An 18,564-nucleotide genomic window follows, 5' to 3' on the forward strand; every position below is an offset into this window, starting at 1 on the left:
TAGGTGTGCATGTTCCCCAGCTGGGCAAGTTCATGTTTGTCTGCCCTTGCGCTCTCCAGCCAGAGGAATTAATTCAGCAAACTGTGTACTCTGTGACTGCCCCCCCACCCAGGGGTTAGTTGTGGCTGTACCACTTTCTGTCTCAGAGGAAGGCCCTGCCTCTGTGTGTCAGGGTTGTTTCAGAGATACTGTTTTTACATTCTTCAGCTCCGGGCAAGTGGTGTTTATGCATGACCTCCTATAGTGGAATATAGGTGGGTACCATATAACTTGGTGAGCCACCAGTTACAGTTCAGTAACTTCTCATGCCAGTGGATAAAGGACACTTCTCAGTGCTAATTTCACATGACCTCTCCAGCTTTCAGTGCATTGGGCCATAGTTAATCTTGACCAGCTCAAGTGACATAGCTGAAGTGCACCATGCAACAACACTACAGTGCTCAAATCGCTCCTCATAAACAAGATCGAGAGAGCACTCCTGGACAGGGGCATCTTTTCTGTATTTTCATATTGCTGCATTAGCATAAGTCATGATCTCATTCCAGGTAGGACTGTTGTTCCCTCTCTAATCAGGTCAGGCTTCTTCCTATTCTTATCCATGTGGACACAATAGGGAGTGACATGACTCTTTGCCCTTAGTTTTGGTGCCTGTGATTAGAGGAACTGCACCATCTGTGAACAGCAGTTAGAAGGAAAAAAAACTTAAAAAACAACAATGGCCCTTTAGCACCTTTAGAGACTAAGCAAAAATACATAGAGATAGTATCATGAGCTTTAAGTGGGTTGTGCCCACAAAAGCTCATAGAATATTAGGACTGGAAGGGACCTCAAGAGGTCATCGAGTCCAGTCCCCTGCCCTCATGGCAGGACCAGTCTAGTACTGTCTAGACCAGGGGTGTCCAAATTTTTTCAAAGAGGGCCAGATTTTATGAAGTGAACATGCGTGAGGGCCGACCATTTTGTCTGACATTATTTGAACTATTAAAATAAAATGCAAATTAACTATTTTATGCAAAGTTTATTGCAAATGGCATACTTTTCATTTCGTCACATGGATGACAAATCTAAACAGGTATTAAATCACTCTGCCTTTCATATCTGAAGGCCAGATGAAAAAAAAATCCAGGAAGCTGAAATATATGTCAGGAACATTGAAAAGTACATTACATATTATTGGTAATAAAGGTTGTCTGTCAACTTTTAAGTTCAAAAAATATGAACAGGAACATAACACCAAGTATACATGTTGTGTCCAAATATATTTATAACTGATTTAGACCAACTGACATTAACTGAGATTTTACAATGTATTCATCTCAATACATATGGATTCGTTGGGGGCCATAAAAGATAGATATTGCCAAATTACCTGCGGGGCCGTATTAAACCAGAACATGGGCCGCAATTGGCCCGCGGGCCAGACTTTGGACATGCCTGGTCTAGACCATCCCTGATAGACATTTATCTAGCCTACTCTTAAATATCTCCACAGATGGAGATTCCACAACCTCCCTAGGTAATTTATTCCAGTGTTTAACCACCCTGACAGGGACTTTAGGAAAAAGTCCAACCTAAACCTTCCTTGCTGCAGTTTAAGCCCGTTTCTTCTTGTTCTATCCTCAGAGGCCAAGATGAGCAAGTTTTCTCCCTTCTCCTTATGACACCCTTTTAGATATCTGAAAACTGCTATCATGTCCCCCCTCAATCTTCTCTTTTCCAAACTAAACAAACACAATTCTTTCAGCCTTCCTGAAAGGTCATGTTCTCTAGACCTTTATTCATTCTTCAAGTATCAGAGGGGTAGCCGTGTTAGTTTGAATCTGCAAAAGCAGCGAGGAGTCCTGTGGCACCTTTATAGACTAACTGAAGTTTAGGAGCATAAGCTTTTGTGGGCAAAGACCCACTTCATCAGATGCATGTAGTGGAAATTTCCAGAGGCAGGTATAAATATGCAGGCCAGGATCAGGCTGGAGATGACCAGGTGGATCCAATCAAGGAGGATGAGGCCCACTTTTAGCAGCTGATCTGGAGGTGTGAATTCCAAGAGAGAGGTGTGAATTCCAGAACTGCTGAGCTACAGTTCATCTTCAAGTTTGATACAATCAACTCTGGATTAAACAAAGATTGCGAATGGCTCGCTAACTACAAAAGCAGCTTCTGCTCTCTTGGAATTCACACCTCCAGATCAGCTGCTAGAAGTTGGCCTCATCCTCCTTGATTGGATCCACCTCATCATCTCCAGCCTCATCCTGGCCTGCATATTTATACCTGCCTCTGGAAATTTCCACTACATGCATCTGACGAAGTGGGTCTTTGCCCACGAAAGCTTATGCTCCTACACTTCAGTTAGTCTATAAGGTGCCACAGGACTCCTCGCCGCTTATTCATTCTTGTTGCTCTTCTCTGGACCCTCTCCAATTCTCTACATCTTTCTTGAAATGTGGTGCCCAGAACTGCACACAATACTCCAACTGAGGCCTAAGCAGCGCAGAGTAGAGCAGTGTGATACTATCTACATATTTTTGGGTAGTCTCTAAAGTGCTACAGTACTGTTGTTGTTTTTAATTTAGAAGGAAGTGTAGCTCAGCCCCTATAGCTATTCAGCTCAGCCCCAATAGCTGTGGGATGGAATATGCTCAATTCAGATCGAATCTTTGGAGAACTTAGTTGCCAGACACTCAACAAGTCAATGCTGAAAAGAAACTGAGATTTTTTTAAAGACTTCTAATTTGGCCAGATTTAAGTACTTTTCCATGGGAATAGCAAAAAGCACATCCTTTTGTGTACTAGCAAAGCTGGCAAGCTTCTGCCAAATTTGAAAGTTTTCCTCAAAAGATTAGAGATGCTAGAGCTTTTGAATGTGAGAATTATTTTTTTATTGTGGGCAATGGATTCCCCAATCTTTTCCTGGGATGTGGCTGTACTGTTACATCTGAAATTTTCCAAAATAATTCAGTTTGAGGCAGACACCTGATGGTTTCAGACCAAATGATTAAAGTTTCCCACATTTACAAGCAACTGAAGATGAGATCTTATAATAGAAAAGTGGTGAAACTAAGTATAGTCTGCACTACCAGCTCTGCCTGTGATTAACCTCTTTAATGAATGTTGATAATATTATATGCCCATATGAATGCATTACCAATCACACGTTGATTTAAGTATCAAAGGTAGACTTAAGAGTATTAATAATTATGACTTTAAACTTTATGGCCATGATATTTCTGGATTCAGTAATGTTTTCAGTACCACACATCTGAAGCATAACTTGGTACTAAAAGGCTTTATTATGGTCAATTGTTAATTGTTTTTTTGTACTTCGCAGGCAACTCAGATTTTGTTTATAAATACACTGAATTTTGTTACTGTTTCTGGTAACCTTAAAGGTTGTAGCAGCAAGAATTATGTGGTTTCATCCAAATTTGTCAGGTCAGTATCTGAAGATTAGAACTTAAATTTTTTTTTGCCCATAAGTTATTCTAAGAAGCAAAATCGTTAATACCTTGATTTGATAGAAAAGTAGACATGAAAAGCTATTATTTGATTTTGTTTTTGTTAGGTCATATTGGGTCGGTGACATGAGCTGGACTCCTGATAGCCTTTTTCTGGCTTGCATGTTAAAACGTGGCTCCTTGATCTTATTGACTTGTATGGGTGAATTGCTTACCTTGGTAACTTCTGGTTGCTCTATAGAATTTGGACCAGCAGAGTTTATTCCCTTTCATCCTCTAATAACATACAGGTGAGACAATCTGAAAGTTTATATTTTATTTCTTTATCATTTGATCATATCTATCTTATAAGTTTTCTAATATTTAAAATAAGTTTCATCTTTCAAATTAAATCTTTTGGTTTCTCTATCTCTCTTCTCAATATCTTTCTCATTCATAGTATTCTTCTATTTCTTATAATGGCTTGTCCTGCTGAAAAATTGACATTGTGGCAATGTAAGTATGAATTATTTAAGTGACTTTCAGGACTTGGTTACATTTTTAAATATTTCTCACATTAATCTTTCCTAAAATCTGCATATTTTGGTAAGCGTTTAAAAACTTAGATTAATTTTTTAAGCAAGGGTAATTTTAGTAGCTCAAGAATTAATTTAATAGAACTAGAGCCCTGCATGGATACAAAATTGTATCCCCACCCACAAAAATAAGCTGTAAATATCCGCATTAACATCCGTGGATACAGATACAAAATGGATATCTGCAAATTTACAGGGTTATATCTATCTCCTAGAACTGGAGGGGACCTCGAAAGGTCATGGAGTCCAGTCTCCTGCCCTCACAGCAGGATCAAGTACCATCCCTGACAGATTTGCACTAGATCCCTAAATGGTCCCCTCAAGGATTAAACTCACAACCCTGAGTTTAGCAGGCCAATGCTCAAACCACTGAGCTATCCCTCTCCTTTGCCTAAACTCATCCATATTCACAAGCATGAGCCATGGATATAAGCAGATATCCTCAGATTTGCAGGGCTCTAACTATTATTGTGAAATTGAAAGTCCCAAGATTGACATTAATGCAAAATCCTGATTGTTAGCACTGATAGAATTACAGAAGATGTCGCACAATACTCTGCCAGTACATTTAAATCCTTTTTTATGTTAATCTATGCACAGTATTTGTCTGTCATTATCATATTGAAGATGGATCAACTGTGTTATTGCAGTTCTTGTCGTTATTTGAGCATTGTTGATTTTAAACAAATTCCTATAAATACTTCACATCCTGCCACAACAGATACAAACTCCTTTTCCATTGTAACCTAAACCTTGAATCCACATCTCCACAGATGAAAAGTTAGTACATTAATCCACAACATTACCAAACTCCCTAATGTTAAGTTCTTTAGTATCTTGCTGTTGGCTTTAAGGTCCCCTATTACTAGCATTTAAATTTCAGGCATTCTCTTAACTTTCTGCATATAGAAATAAAGAAAATTGCTGGCTATTAACTTAAAATAATTTCAACGTATATTCTTGCAAGTGGTGTCATTGCACACTTTCATTGGCTGATTTAAAAATCAGAATTTTATTTTTATATAGAGCAGCTAGACTGCTGAGTAGAGAGTATTGAACTGAGATTCAGGAGACCTGGGTTCTATTTTGGACTCTGCTACTGGAGTATCAGGTGATCTTGGGCAAGTCACTTCATTTGTAGGATGGGAATAGTGACGCTGATCTCCTTAGTTAAAGCACTTTAAGATCAGCTGAGGAAGACCTTTATAGGAGCTAAGTATTATTTTATATAGGAAAGATTACTTTAACCCTAATACAGCTATTTATTCACACATTCAGCTACTTAAATTTTAGAGGAATTCTTAACATTGAATTGTCAAGAAATGGGAATATCCAAATGTTTCATTAATAATTTGGAAATGCTGTGGATCCAGTCTTATATTGCATATGCAAATACAGGGCATGTGAACTTTGATGTGACTTTTCTTTGTAAGGACTGCAGGACTAAGTCCTGCATGTCATATTTAAAAATTATTATTGTTGTACAATGGCTGAGGAACTAATTTTTAAAAGAGAGACAAAATGCTAGTGTTCTTCATTATTCAACATACATTATTTTGTTAGTAATAATTTAGAACCGCATCCTCCAAAGATTGATCATGCACTTAACTTCTGAATAGTCTCAGTGATAATACATAAAGTTAAGCATCTGTGTGAATCTTTACAGAACTGTTTCCAGATAATGCACCATAAATGTATATGTTACTATATAATAGGTGTCCACAACAAAGTTCAGGATGTCACTTTTTTGCTGTAGTATAAGCTAATTAAGATTTTAAAAAAACCTATGAGTTTCACTTTTTTGTATTGAATTTAACTTCTATATTATTTCATGTTATATTATTTTCATTTCCAATTTGGTATTCAGTTTCTTACATTATTATCTGCATTTGTACACTTTTGTTTATTTGTCCCTTTGAGGAAAAAATGTACAAATTACAAAATAATTGTTTGTAATCAAAATATTGTATTTCTGATATTTTCATTTGATAATTTTGCATATAATCTTTTTCCTGTGTATTTTTTCTTATATATTTTTATTGTATTTGCTAGACTGCAGCAGTCTCTGTCTCAAGACTCTAATAATCATTCTCTTGGATCATCTGCCTCTGAAAATGATCTTATGAGACAGAGATTTTCTGTAACGTCACACTCAAGATTACCCTATCTCATTGTCTCTGATGGGTATATGCTCACAGTACTTAGATTTTCTGATAATCTTTCACCATCTGGAGTTGTGAGGTCACTTCTACTTGATTCAGCCCAGAGACTTGAAAAGATACATCAGGATCATAAGGTACTAGTGGGTTGCGTAGTTGTTTTTGTTTTTATATTAGAGATTTTTTTAATGTTAATGAATTTTTAATCAAAAAAGAGAAAATAGTAAACAATATAATCTCAGAGTATTACCACATGCTTCCAAAGACAACAGTGCAATCGTGCACGTTTAATCTTTGAAAGGACAATCATAGTACATTCCTTTCAGTACTCTGTGGAGGAAGATTTTGAGACAGACTTAGAAGGGCAGTAATATGAAAAAACAAGCTCCGAATTTAAATGAAACTGAATTTTCTTATGTACGTATGGAATGGGAATGGAACAAAACAGGGCAGTACAATACCTTGTTCTTCAATGTTCTGGACAGGCTACATCTAGTGAACAAACAGGTAATTTTGCATGGTCAACAAAGTTTCTAGTTGTAATATGAACATCATCGTGCCACTGAACTCCATAGCAATTGGATTGAAACCATCAACTCATTTTACATCGATCAACAGCTATTGGAGGGTAACAATTTTCAGTCACTATCAGCTGGGGCTAAGTTTGAATGAAAAACATAAACCTCATAGACCTTTCAGCTCTTAGTTCATGATACCATCTCGATGTTTTTGGTCTTTAAGGTGCTACTAGACTATTTGTTGCTTTTGAAGTTTTTCCAATGTAAATTTAAAGTAATTTGTGTTAGAGAAGAAACAGGTGACCCAGTTGCGAATGGGGTAAACGGAACCACTTTATTTCCTATGCATGTTTACCTTGGACATTAACACAATGTCCGAGTGGCCCTGAATTGGCAATAGTCAGAACCTTTTATCTATTCTAGTATGTTAATTCACATGTTTATTGCTACTTTTGAATGAATATTAATAAGCAAATAATGAATACAATTAAACCCGCCCCTAATTAATATTTATATAATTTCTAATGAAATCATCCTATACTACAAACTGACAATTTACAGAGATTACAAGGAGGTTGACCCTGAAGATATTATGCAGGGCCAATGAGGATAAGCAAGAGACACAACAAGGTAGAACAGCTCCATACTTATCTTGTTTCCTAGGCTACAGAACAGAGAGAAGAGAGCAAGGTTATATATATCAAAATATAATACTGGTCTCAACTGGACCCTATCATCCCAAACTACAAAACAAAAGGAAAAAGCAGTTCTAAGGGCAATGTCGGCTGTGGCTGAATCCTTAACCACTAATGCAAAAAGGCCATTCCAAACATATTGATTCCCCCTCTTCTCACACACCCCCCGCCGCAGGAATTTGCACCATCGCTTGTCAAGTGGCAGCAGATGTACTGAGTTTATGGAGATCTGTTACGTGGAATAAATGAGGACAGTGAGAGAATCTGAGAATTTAGAGATACTATTTTATTAAGAGCACTAGAAATGAGGGAATTATAGGTTTCAGTAAAACTATCTAAGGGAACAACTGAGAGATGAAGAGGATCCACTGAGGGAGGATTGAGGTCACCATCTGTTTTAGTGAATGAAGAAGATAGCTGTTACTAGTTTAGGAATAACAAAATCAAGTATGAGAGAATGATTGTTGCTGGATTTGGAGGCAAGAAGAGAAGTTTGAAATGAATTAGTTTTAATATGTGGTATTGTAGCTTGATAAACTGAGTACAGTAAACATCCAATAATATGGCACCTTTAGGACCCGAGGGGTGCCGGATTATCAAATATGCCGGACTATCAGACACCTCATAGCCCCCTCTTCCGATAGTCCGGCTCTGCCCCAGGCGTCCCCGATTCAGCCGCTGCTGGTCAGTTTCAGCAGCGGCTGAATTAGGGACGCCAACGGCAGAACTGCCGGGGTGCTGCCAGGTTGGTCCTTCAGCACCAAGGGGAGGCGCTATGGGACAAACCCAGCAGCACCCCAGCTGCTCTGCCCCAGGTGCCCCCGACTCAGCCGCGGCTGAAACTAATCAGCGGCTGATTCTGGGAAGCCCGGGACAGAGCAGCTGAGGTGCTGTCGGGTTGGTCCTGTAGTACCGCTCCTCGGCGCTGCGGGACCAACCCGGCAGCACTCTGGCTGCTCTGCTCCAGACGTCCCCGATTCAGCTGCTGGTCAATTTCAGCAGTGGCTGAATCAGGGAAGCCGGACGCAGAGCAGCTCCAATTGTCCAGCTGCCCCAGCACTTCCGGGTTCCTGATGGTGCTGGACCATCAGGAGTGCCAGAGCATTGGATGCCGGACCAATGGAGTTTTACTGTATACAGCAGAGACATGCAATTATGGGCAAGCTAGTTGACCACTCCTCCTCCATTTTCCCATTTATGCAACCTGTACAGAAATCTTGCCAGTTATTCTTCCAAAATCTGTCTGTTCTGGAGCTCTGATCTCTTCCTTCTATCACTACAACTAAAACTTTTGTTCAGGCCATTTGATCATCTTCTGTTATGATTATTGTAGTGTCTTCCTTATCCTTATCCTCTCTGATACCGCCAGTAGCTTAAAAAAAACAATTGACAGATCCATGTCTTTGCTTGTTATTCTAACCATGTTCTTTGATTTCCTCCACTGGCCACTCCTGCAATATCACATGAAATTCAAGCTTCAAAACCCCTGCCTGCCCGCCCCACCACTGCACAACAGGAACACAATATTCAAAGAAGCAGGTTAAAATAACCAAGAAAGCTTAAACACGACTATTAACCAATCTTTATTTTTACATTTTAAGTTGTGGTCAAGATCCACTTGGCCTAGACCAGGGCTGGGCAAAATGTGGCCTGCAAGCCAGATTGGGGGACCAAAGTTTTTGAACAAAAAAAAAGGGGGGGAGGAGGGGAAGAGGCCAAACTTGTTGAGCAGAAAAACAGTCCAGTATTTTCTGCCCCCCCCCCTTTTTTTTTTTTTTTTTAAACCAGACAGGAGCCACAAATACCAGACTGTTCAGGCAAAAACTGGACGTCTGGCAACCCTATGTGTGTCTGTGAATAGCTACAAGCCTGAGGGGAGGGGTACTTCATGCACTGCCTGTGCTTCAAATTGGCAGCTCCCATTGGCCAGAAATCAACCAATGGAATTGTGCTGGGGGTGGGGAGCAGTTTATTATGCTGTTGAAAGACAAACAGCTCAGCAGTTGAAAGACAAACAGCTCAGCAGCCCTTTTCTGAGCTGTGTGGGGGGGACGGAGCAGGCAGGGAGCCTACCTGAGGCTTCCCGCTGCATCTGTGGGTGTGATCTGGCAACTTGGTATGCTGAATCTGGCTTGCAGGCCATATTTTGCCTAGCCCTGGTCTATACCGAGAGGATCTCGCCCACAACTTACAATGAAAAAATAAAGATTGGTTAATAGTCATATGTTTAAGCTTTCTTGGTTATTTTAACCTGCTTCTTTGAATATTGTGTTCTTGTGGGATAATAAATAATACTTCATCTTGAAGAAGCTGAGCTATGTCATTGCATATATTTTCTTGTTAGAGCTCACGAGAGAAGACTGTACAAGGAGACAAGTAAAATAGGCTCTGCTGAAGCCAAGATATACAGTTTGAGCAACAGAATTGCAGGACTTCCCATTGAGTGAAGTGGAGCCTCCGTCCTATCACTAATAATGATGCACTCACAAGGGACTATGGAGTAGAGATGTAATTGTATAGTCAATTAACCGGTTAACCAATAAGAAATAGTGTATATGTTAATACTATAGAATACATGCATTTCCTCCCTCCACCTTTGCCAGTAAAATGTTTAGCTGGCTGGCCAGCAGCCTGGCTCAGTTCTGGCTCATGCCAGGTATAGAACCTACCTCAGCTGCGACTCTGCATTTAAAGTCTATTAGGATCCAGGTGGGCAGATAGCCCGGCTCAGTTCTGTCTTGCACCGGGTCTAGGAGCCCAGACCCCCTTTACACAGGGGTTGCTGCCACCCCTGCTGTTGCCTCTTTATCAGAGGCAGCAGCACTGGGCAGCAGACAGGCAGCCAGTCTACAATTTTTAAATTGGCTCCCCTTGTGGACTAGCTCCTGCCTGGCACCCCACACTCTGATACAGTGGCTGCAGACCCCTCCCCCGGGGACTATAGATTAGTTGAATTACTCAACTATTCAATTAACTGATATTTAACATCCCTACAGTGGAGGGTACAAGACCAAGTACTCATGCTGATCTGTGATAGTCCACTTCTCCCATAAGCAGTTCTGAGCCACCTTTCCCACTCCCTGTATGTACAGAATATCCTACTAAGTCTGTCAGTCAGTTACTTCAGTACATTCAGATTCGTCCTGAATATGCACTTTTGCCATGATATGTAGAAAAAATAAATGAATAGGGTTGATTTTGTTACAACATTCTATTGCAGAGACATGGTCAAATGCCATCACCTGTCTATTTATGATACACTCATTTCCCCTAACCCTTTTTATATTTGTCTGTTTGTCTCTTGAATTGTAAGTTAGATCAGGAATAATTTCACTTATGTTTGGAAAGAATCTAGCATGTTGTGGGTGTTACTAGAGACAACAAATACATAATATTGTAGTATTTTCTCTTAATTTTGTCTCTTGCAGTCTAAAGGGAAAAGGCTGCAACTGCGATCATTGTCCTCTTTAAAAGCTAGTCTATTGAAACAATATCAAAACCATAATTCTGCCTTTTCTACTATTCCAAAATTTCTGCAAAAAGAAGAAATAGCAGAACAGAGTGAAAAAACAGCAGATTTACAGGTATTTAACAGCACTTTTCTACTTTGTAATTAATGCATCTGATATAATTCTGAAAAAAAATTAGGAAAAAAATATTCTGGGTTCAATTTTAAGTCCTATTCTGAATAGTATATTCTTACTAAATTTGCTTATATAATTTTACATTAAATACATTTTTAAGAATTTTATTGTGGCTTATAGATTTTAGAAAATTCACTGATTCGCTTATCACTTGTTTTAGCAGGATGTTAATGGTTTTCAAACATCTTAAAACAATTTTTTTCACAGATTAATTTACTTTTCCAAAAATACATATTCATAAATACTATCAAATCATTTTCTTTTGCTGTTTAAAATCTAGTTTAATTGGGATTACACCTTAAATTCTAACTAAGACATCTGTCCTCTGTTTTAAGCTTTGACATGTATTGCTGCTTGTATACCTCTTAGATCTTATCACCTCTTTAGAAAGAATTGCTATATGTCAGACTCTTCATATAGTTTTACAATTCTGCCATGTACTTTGTTTTTGAGCTATGTCTTCTGATAAAGCAAATTTCCCTTTACTCACATTCTGAACCACCATGTTTTGTGCTTTCAAATGGTTCTTGGACCACTGGATCAAATATATATGTGACCCAATGTTCTGGTTTTACCAGAGACTAATACATTTTTAATAATAGTATCTGTTTGGGGCAGCAAAACGGGTTAGGAAATAGAGTGGTGCCAGAAATATATACACAGAGTGACAGACAGAGAGACTTTCATGTGGCATCACTCTTCACCATACCCACTTTATTACTCCAAACAATAAGGACAGGATTTTAACTACTGCAGCTTTCATTTGGAAGTGCTAATTACCTTTTGAACGTTAGATGAGTTAAAATGGATAGAGGTTTCTTCTATAAGGCCTGTTAATCTTCACTGTGCCCTTTTACTAACCTTGTTTTCAAGGAAATAGTCACAGATCAGATTTTATATGTGTGTTTTTCCCCCCCTTTGATTTAGGATTATGATGATGAATCTGACGATGACAAGCAGTTTCAGAATATCTCTTCTGCATTCTGCAGCCAAAGACCTGATTCATTTTTCAGTAGAGCTGATCAAGGCCGGTTGGAATTTGCATCAATGTTTGACACTGTTCATGCAAAAGATGATACTAATGCAAAAGATGACCTATCTATGGAACTAAATTCAATTAAGAAAAACCTTCTTGCAGCCTGGGGGATAGGCATTTCAAAAAATTTGCAAGAAAAAGATATGCTGTTGAATTACACGGTTGGCTGTATTACCCACTTTTTCAACATTCTCCAGTTCATTAAAAGTCCTTTACTAAGCCATGTGGCATTTTTAAACAAGTCTGTAAAAACCAACCTGTGGATGCATTGTATCTTAAAACATTTTTATCAGTGTTTAACTGTCTTTTACTGGGATGTGACAGACAGACGGACAGTTGGGCATTTGGTAAAGCTGACATTACAGACTATAAAACTGTTGCTTATTCAGAAACAAGATCAGTTCTCAAATTACCTGTTGGGATGCTTCTATTTACTGAAGATGGTTGCACATAGTCTAAATGGGAAGTCCATACCTCATTATGAGATGATGTCTGCAGTCTCTGATGTTAACAGTTCTCTAGAGCTTGACTCCTTGATTGTGCCTATTTTTCAAGTTCTTGATGGGAGCAGTGCTCAAAAATTTCATTCATTAAATTCTCTGCTTAAGATCCCTCCTCAGGCAATAAAAGTTGGTGTAAAGCCAGAAAACAGGTATGATTATTAATCTGCATGAAAAACTTTTAAAAATGGGATTTAATTAATGTCTCACTGTTTTATTATAAAAGAATTACAGTAGCATTTTATTTCATCACCAATTAAAACAATATGTACGGCCATACTCCGTCAGAACAAAGATCCATCTAGTTCAGCATCTTGTCCTTCCAACAGTGGCAAATGCCAAGTGCCATAGAGGGAATGAACAGACCAGGTAATCAAATGATCCCTCCCCCATCGCCCAGTCCCAGCCTCTGACAGAGGCCAGGGACACCATTCCTACCCATCCTCACTAATAAGACTTATCCTCCATGAATTTATCTAGTTTGTTTGAACTATGTTAAAGTCCTGGTCTTCACAACATCTTCTGCAAGGAGTTCCACAGGTTGACTATGCGCTGTGTGAAGAAAAACTTCTTTTTGTTTGTTTTAAACCTGCTACCTATTAATTTCATTTGGTGATTCATTTCTTATGTTCTTATGTTATGGAAACAACTAAATAACCTGATAAAAGTAAATAACTTCAACTAATACTCTGAAAAAATCTGGTAATTTATTGAAGCATGTGTAGTAATTCCATACTGTTAGAATGAAATACAGTGTTATTCATTTGTTTAACAAAGGTACTGTTGTATTTGTTAAGTTAATTAAAACAAATAACAATGTGGGAGTAACATGTGGGTGCATGATTTAGAATGAGTCTTCTGAACACTAAAAGCTGTAATTTATTAATAAAATACAGGACTATGTGGCACTTTAAAGACTAACAGGATGGTTTATTAGTTGATGAGCTTTCGTGGGCCAGACCCACTTCCTCAGATCAAATAGTGGAAGAAAATAGTCACAACCATATATACCAAAGGATACAATTTAAAAAAAGTGAACACATATGAAAAGGACAAATCACATTTCAGAACTGAAGGGGGGGGAAGGAAGGTAAATGCCTGTGAGTTAATGATATTAGAGGTGGGGAAGGGTAGATGTCTGTGAGCTAATGGTATTAGAGGTGATAATTGGGGAAGCTATCTTTGTAATGGGTAAGGTAGTTGAGGTCTTTGTTCAGCCCCCTGCGGAGAGTGTTGAATTTTAGCATGAATGCCAGTTCAGAGGATTCCCTTTCAAGTGCAGATTTGAATGTCTTCTGAAGTAGGATGCATGTGATTAGGTCATTGAGACAGTGTCCTTTCTGGTTGAAATGGCAAGAAACTGTTTTTTCTTTGTGATGCTGTCTAACATTTGTTTTGTGGGCATTGATTCTTTGGCGAAGTGTCTGAGACGTTTGTCCAATGTACATAGCAGACGGACGCTTTCGGCACATGATAGCATAGATTATATTTCTGGAGGCGCAGGAATATGTATTCTTGATCTTATAACTCACTTGGTTAGGCCCAATAATGGTGTCAGCAGAGTGAATACAAAGCTGGCAACGGGGTTTATTGCAAGGGAAAGTACCAGGGTTGGTATTAGTGTGGTATGTCCTGTGGTTGTTGGTAAGAATCATCTTGAGGTTAGGTGGTTGTCTATAGGAGACTATGGGTCTGTCTCCCAGAGCTTCTTGGAGTTTAGTGTCCTGTTCCAGTATAGGCTGTAATTTATTGATAATGTGTTGGACAGGTTTAAGTTGGGAGCTTATTGTTGGTTTTCTTGGGTCTGTCTTGTAGTAGATGGTTTCTAGGTATTCGTTTGGCTCTTTCAATTTGCTTTTTTATTTCTCCGGGTGGGTAGTTGAGGTTTATAAATGCTTGGCAGAGATCCTGAAGTTTCTGGTCTCTGTCAGTGGGATTAGAGCAGATGCGGTTGTATCGAAGGGCTTGGCTATAGATCAATGGTCTCCAACCTTTTTACACCCAAGATCACTTTTTAAGTCTCAGAACAGGTGAAGATCTACTGCCCCGCCCCTTCCTTGAAGCCCCGCCTACATTACATGAGGAAATCTAATGTAAATGCACTGCGCAGGTGCGCAGTTCAGAGAGGGCTCGAGCTACTCTTGGAGCCCCTGAGATCTACCGGTAGATCGCGATCTACTGGTTGGTGACCACGGCTGTAGATGATGGATTGTATGGTGTGTGCTGGATGGGAGCTGGAAGCATGTAGGTAACTGTATGAGTCAGTGGGTTTTCTGTTTAGGGTGGTGTTTAATTTTCCATAGTTGATTTGTACTGTGGTGTCCAGGAAATGGATCTCTCGTGTGGAATGGTCCAGGCTGAGGTTAATGGTGGGGTGTAGGTTGTTGAAATCTCTGTGGAATGTCTCCAGTGTTTCTTGGCCATGCGTCCAGATCATAAAGATGTCATTGATGTAGCATAAGTAGAGAAGGGGTAAAAGGGGACGGGAGTTGAGGAAACGTTGTTCTAGGTCATCCATAAAGATATTAGCATACTGTGGGGCCATGCGTGTACCCATGGCTGTGCCGCTGATCTGGAGGTATAAGTTGTTCTCAAACTGGAAATAATTGTGGGTGAGAACAAAGTTACATAGGTCTGCTATCAGGTTGGCAGTGGTGTCCTCTGGGATAGTGTTTCTAATAGCTTGTAATCCGTCTTCATGTGGGATGTTGGTGTATAGTGCTTCTACATCCATGGTGGCAAGGATGGTGTTATTGGGGGGGTTATCCATGTTTTGTAGTTTCCTTAGGAAGTCAGTAGTGTCTCGGAGATAGCTGGGGGTGTTGGTTGCGTAGGGTTTGAGGAGAGAGTCTACATAGCTGGATAGACCAGTAGTGAGTGTGCCAATACCAGAGATGATGGGGCGTCCGGGGTGTCCAGGTTTATGGATCTTGGGAAGCAGATAGAAAAATCCTGGTTGGGGGTCAGAAGGTGTTTCTTTGTGGATTTGTTCCCGAGTAGCTGTAGGGAGGCTTTTAAGGAGACAGAGTAATTTCTTTTGGTATTACGAGGTAGGATCAGAGGAGAGAGGTTTGTAAAATGTGGTGTTGGAGAGTTGTCTGGTTGCTTCTTGGTTATAGTCGGCCTTATTCATAATGACCACAGCACCACCTTTGTCAGCTGGTTTGATTATAATGTCCAGGTTGTTTTTGAGACTCTGGATGGCATGTTGTTCAGCGTGGCTGAGATTGTGTGTCGCTTGTTGTGGTTTGCGAATAATGTCAGTCTGTGCATTGTTGCGGAAGCTTTGTATATAGAAATCCAGATTGTAATTCCGATCGTCAGGGGGAGTCCATATAGAATTATTCTTCCTTTGGTGTTGATAGGGGGGATCTGGTAGGTCAGATTGGTATTCATTGGTGGTTTGGAAATATTCGCGGAGGCGGAGGCGGTGGGAAAAAAAGCTTTAAGGTCACCACAAAATTGTATCCAGTTTGTGGGGGACGTGGGGCAGAAAGAGAGACCCCTGGACAAGACAGACTCTTCTGCTGGATTGAGTTTGTAGCTGGAGAGGTTAACAATATTATCCGGTGGGTTGAGGTTGTTGCTGTTGTAGCCTGTGGTGTGGAGCAGTTTGGAAAATTTATTGTCTTGTCTTTGTTGTAGAGAATAGAAATGTGTATAGTAGATTTCTTGTCTGGTGGAACAAAAGTCTTGCAAGGTGTCAGTCAGTGTGGATGTTTGTCTTGAGATGAGACTCTCTAAGTTAGAAATGTCATTCTTGATGTTTTTCTGTTTCTTGTATAAAATACTTAGCAGGTGATTCCTTAATTTCTTAGATAGTGCGAGGCAGTCTTTCACTGTAGTCGGTATAGTATGTTGATCTTAATGGATTGTTCATTTTCAGTCCTTTGGGTACGATGTCCATCTTCATATCTGTTCACTTTTTTTTTTTAATTGTATCCTTTGGTATATATGGTTGTGGCTATTTTCTTCCACTATTTCATCTGAGGAAGTGGGTCTGGCCCACGAAAGCTCATCATCTAATAAACCATCTTGTTAGTCTTTAAAGTGCTACATAGTCCTGTATTTTGTTTCAGCTACACCAGACTAACACGGCTACATTTCTATCACTAATTTATTAATAAACATGCTTTATAATAACAGATTTAGTAGACAAGCAAAATAATACCATAAAATATGGGTCTTCCTAAGAATTTCATCAAGAAAATGATGAAAATATTATATTAATTAAAATCTTAAGCAGGTTGGACCTCCCTTGTCCCAAATGAGGAGATTTTCTGGACCAGGGGAGGTCCCTTTCCTTATGGCCCCTGCTGCCACCAGACTAGGGCAGTCTGTCACCGTTACTGCACTAGCCCCAGGCCTTTTTAGCTGCCGCCACTCCTGCTGCTGCCAGGGCTGGAGTGGCACAGCCTGAGCTCCACAGCTGGGGCCATAGTTCTGCAGCCGCTTGGCTTTATGACTGGGGATGGAGCTATGTAGCTCCTTGGCTTTGTGGCCTCAGCAGGGATTGAGGCTGGAGCTCCACCGCCACTGCAAGGGTTGCAGTTCCTTAGCTGCAGGTGGAGCTCCACGGCTGCCACTGGGGTCACAGCTCCGGAGCTCCCTAGCCACTGGGGCTATAACGCCCCACCATGCTGTGCCCTCCTCCCCCACTCCCTTAATTCTGGGCTGAGTGGCCAGTTCCCCCCTACTGTGCTCCTGCCCTGCTGCCAGAATTCCCTGTTCCTGGGCTCTGTGATCCAGGAATATACATGGTCATTCCAGACCATGGATGTTGCTGGAGCAGAGTTAAGGGAGGTACAACCTGTAAATATAATTGGTGAAATAACTGAAAATCAACTTATGGTGGAAAGACTGAAGAAAATGTTTCTTTAACTACAATACACAAAATAACAAGTACGTTTAAGAGATAAGACAGAAATACTCATTTGTTTCAACTAACATTTAATTTTTGTTAATGATATTTTATTACTTTTTGATCTGCAGGTTGATGATACTGTGGCGGTTATTATATAAACAAGTACTTTGCTATCAGACTCAGCTAAATAGAAAAACATCTCAGATTGGCAAGCCATTCACTGAAATGAAGATTGCACATGAAGAATCTGTTGTTGCACAACTTATAGGTCATATACAAGCAGTTCTGCAATCTTCAGGAGAGACCTTAGAACAAACCTGGAAGCTTAATTCTGTGATTGGTTAGTACATTGGAAGGAACTGCAATCAGCTGACAATTGTATGGAATCTTAGATTATTTGCTATCAATAACTGATATGATCTGTGATTTATTAGCTGGGATAATTATAGTAGGAATTCATCAAACTTCTGAAAACTCACAGTTAAAGCATCTTAATATTTTATGGCAGCAGTATTTTTATGTTCAGTTTATGTTTTATGTTTGTGACAGGCTTCATCTAAACCTCTTGAACTTAATGGAAAATTTCAATTTACTTCAGTTTGCTGAGTCAAGTTTGGAATATATAGACATCCTGGTACCCCACATCTGAACCCTGACAAGATTGAGATAGCTTTGTCCCTTCTTAGGTAGATAAATGGAGTTTCAAGCACATCACTGTATCTTCAATGAGGCATTCTGTGGCACTTTAAAGATCAGCACATTTCTTTGGGCATAGGTTTTGTGTGCTAGAGCCCACTTCATGTATATGATGTATCTTCAAGCAGTTTATGCCCAAACAAATTTGTTAATTTTTAAAATGTCTCAGGACTCCTCACTGTTTTACTGAAACATACTAACACAGCTTTCCCTCTGAAACTTGTCATTATGTTTGTTTTTCAGCTGATTAATAGAAATGATTTTCAAAGTTCTATGCCATTTTCCCCCAGAATAGGAGTTTGCTGATGATGTCTTTGATATCCACCCATTACCCCCACAACATTCTTTGGCATGCCAAACTCGAGTTTACTTCAGTGGGAGATTTTGTCTTTTGGAATGAAATGGAATATTATATAAATTTAACT

General features: G+C 39.6%; 1 protein-coding gene and 1 long non-coding RNA gene across 6 annotated transcripts in view; one reads left to right on the forward strand and one right to left on the reverse strand.

Annotated features, from left to right (window-relative positions):
- Window positions 1-18,564, forward strand: part of CPLANE1 (ciliogenesis and planar polarity effector complex subunit 1) — a 171,681-nt gene that overhangs the window by 36,067 nt on the left and 117,050 nt on the right. For all 5 annotated transcript variants that reach the window (XM_075932522.1, XM_075932519.1, XM_075932523.1 and 2 more), the window contains exons 8-13: window positions 3,326-3,429; window positions 3,560-3,742; window positions 6,080-6,323; window positions 10,828-10,983; window positions 11,971-12,731; window positions 17,572-17,783. In XM_075932522.1, the coding sequence (XP_075788637.1) occupies window positions 3,326-3,429; window positions 3,560-3,742; window positions 6,080-6,323; window positions 10,828-10,983; window positions 11,971-12,731; window positions 17,572-17,783 (1,660 nt within the window). The remainder of the gene's footprint in view (window positions 1-3,325; window positions 3,430-3,559; window positions 3,743-6,079; window positions 6,324-10,827; window positions 10,984-11,970; window positions 12,732-17,571; window positions 17,784-18,564) is intronic.
- The window catches only part of LOC142829966 (uncharacterized), a 66,267-nt gene that overhangs the window by 9,935 nt on the left and 37,768 nt on the right, over window positions 1-18,564 (reverse strand). The gene's annotated exons all lie outside the window — the stretch shown is intronic.

Source organism: Pelodiscus sinensis, chromosome 6, assembly GCF_049634645.1.
Source record: "Pelodiscus sinensis isolate JC-2024 chromosome 6, ASM4963464v1, whole genome shotgun sequence".
In the NCBI taxonomy this organism is placed as follows: domain Eukaryota; kingdom Metazoa; phylum Chordata; order Testudines; family Trionychidae; genus Pelodiscus; species Pelodiscus sinensis.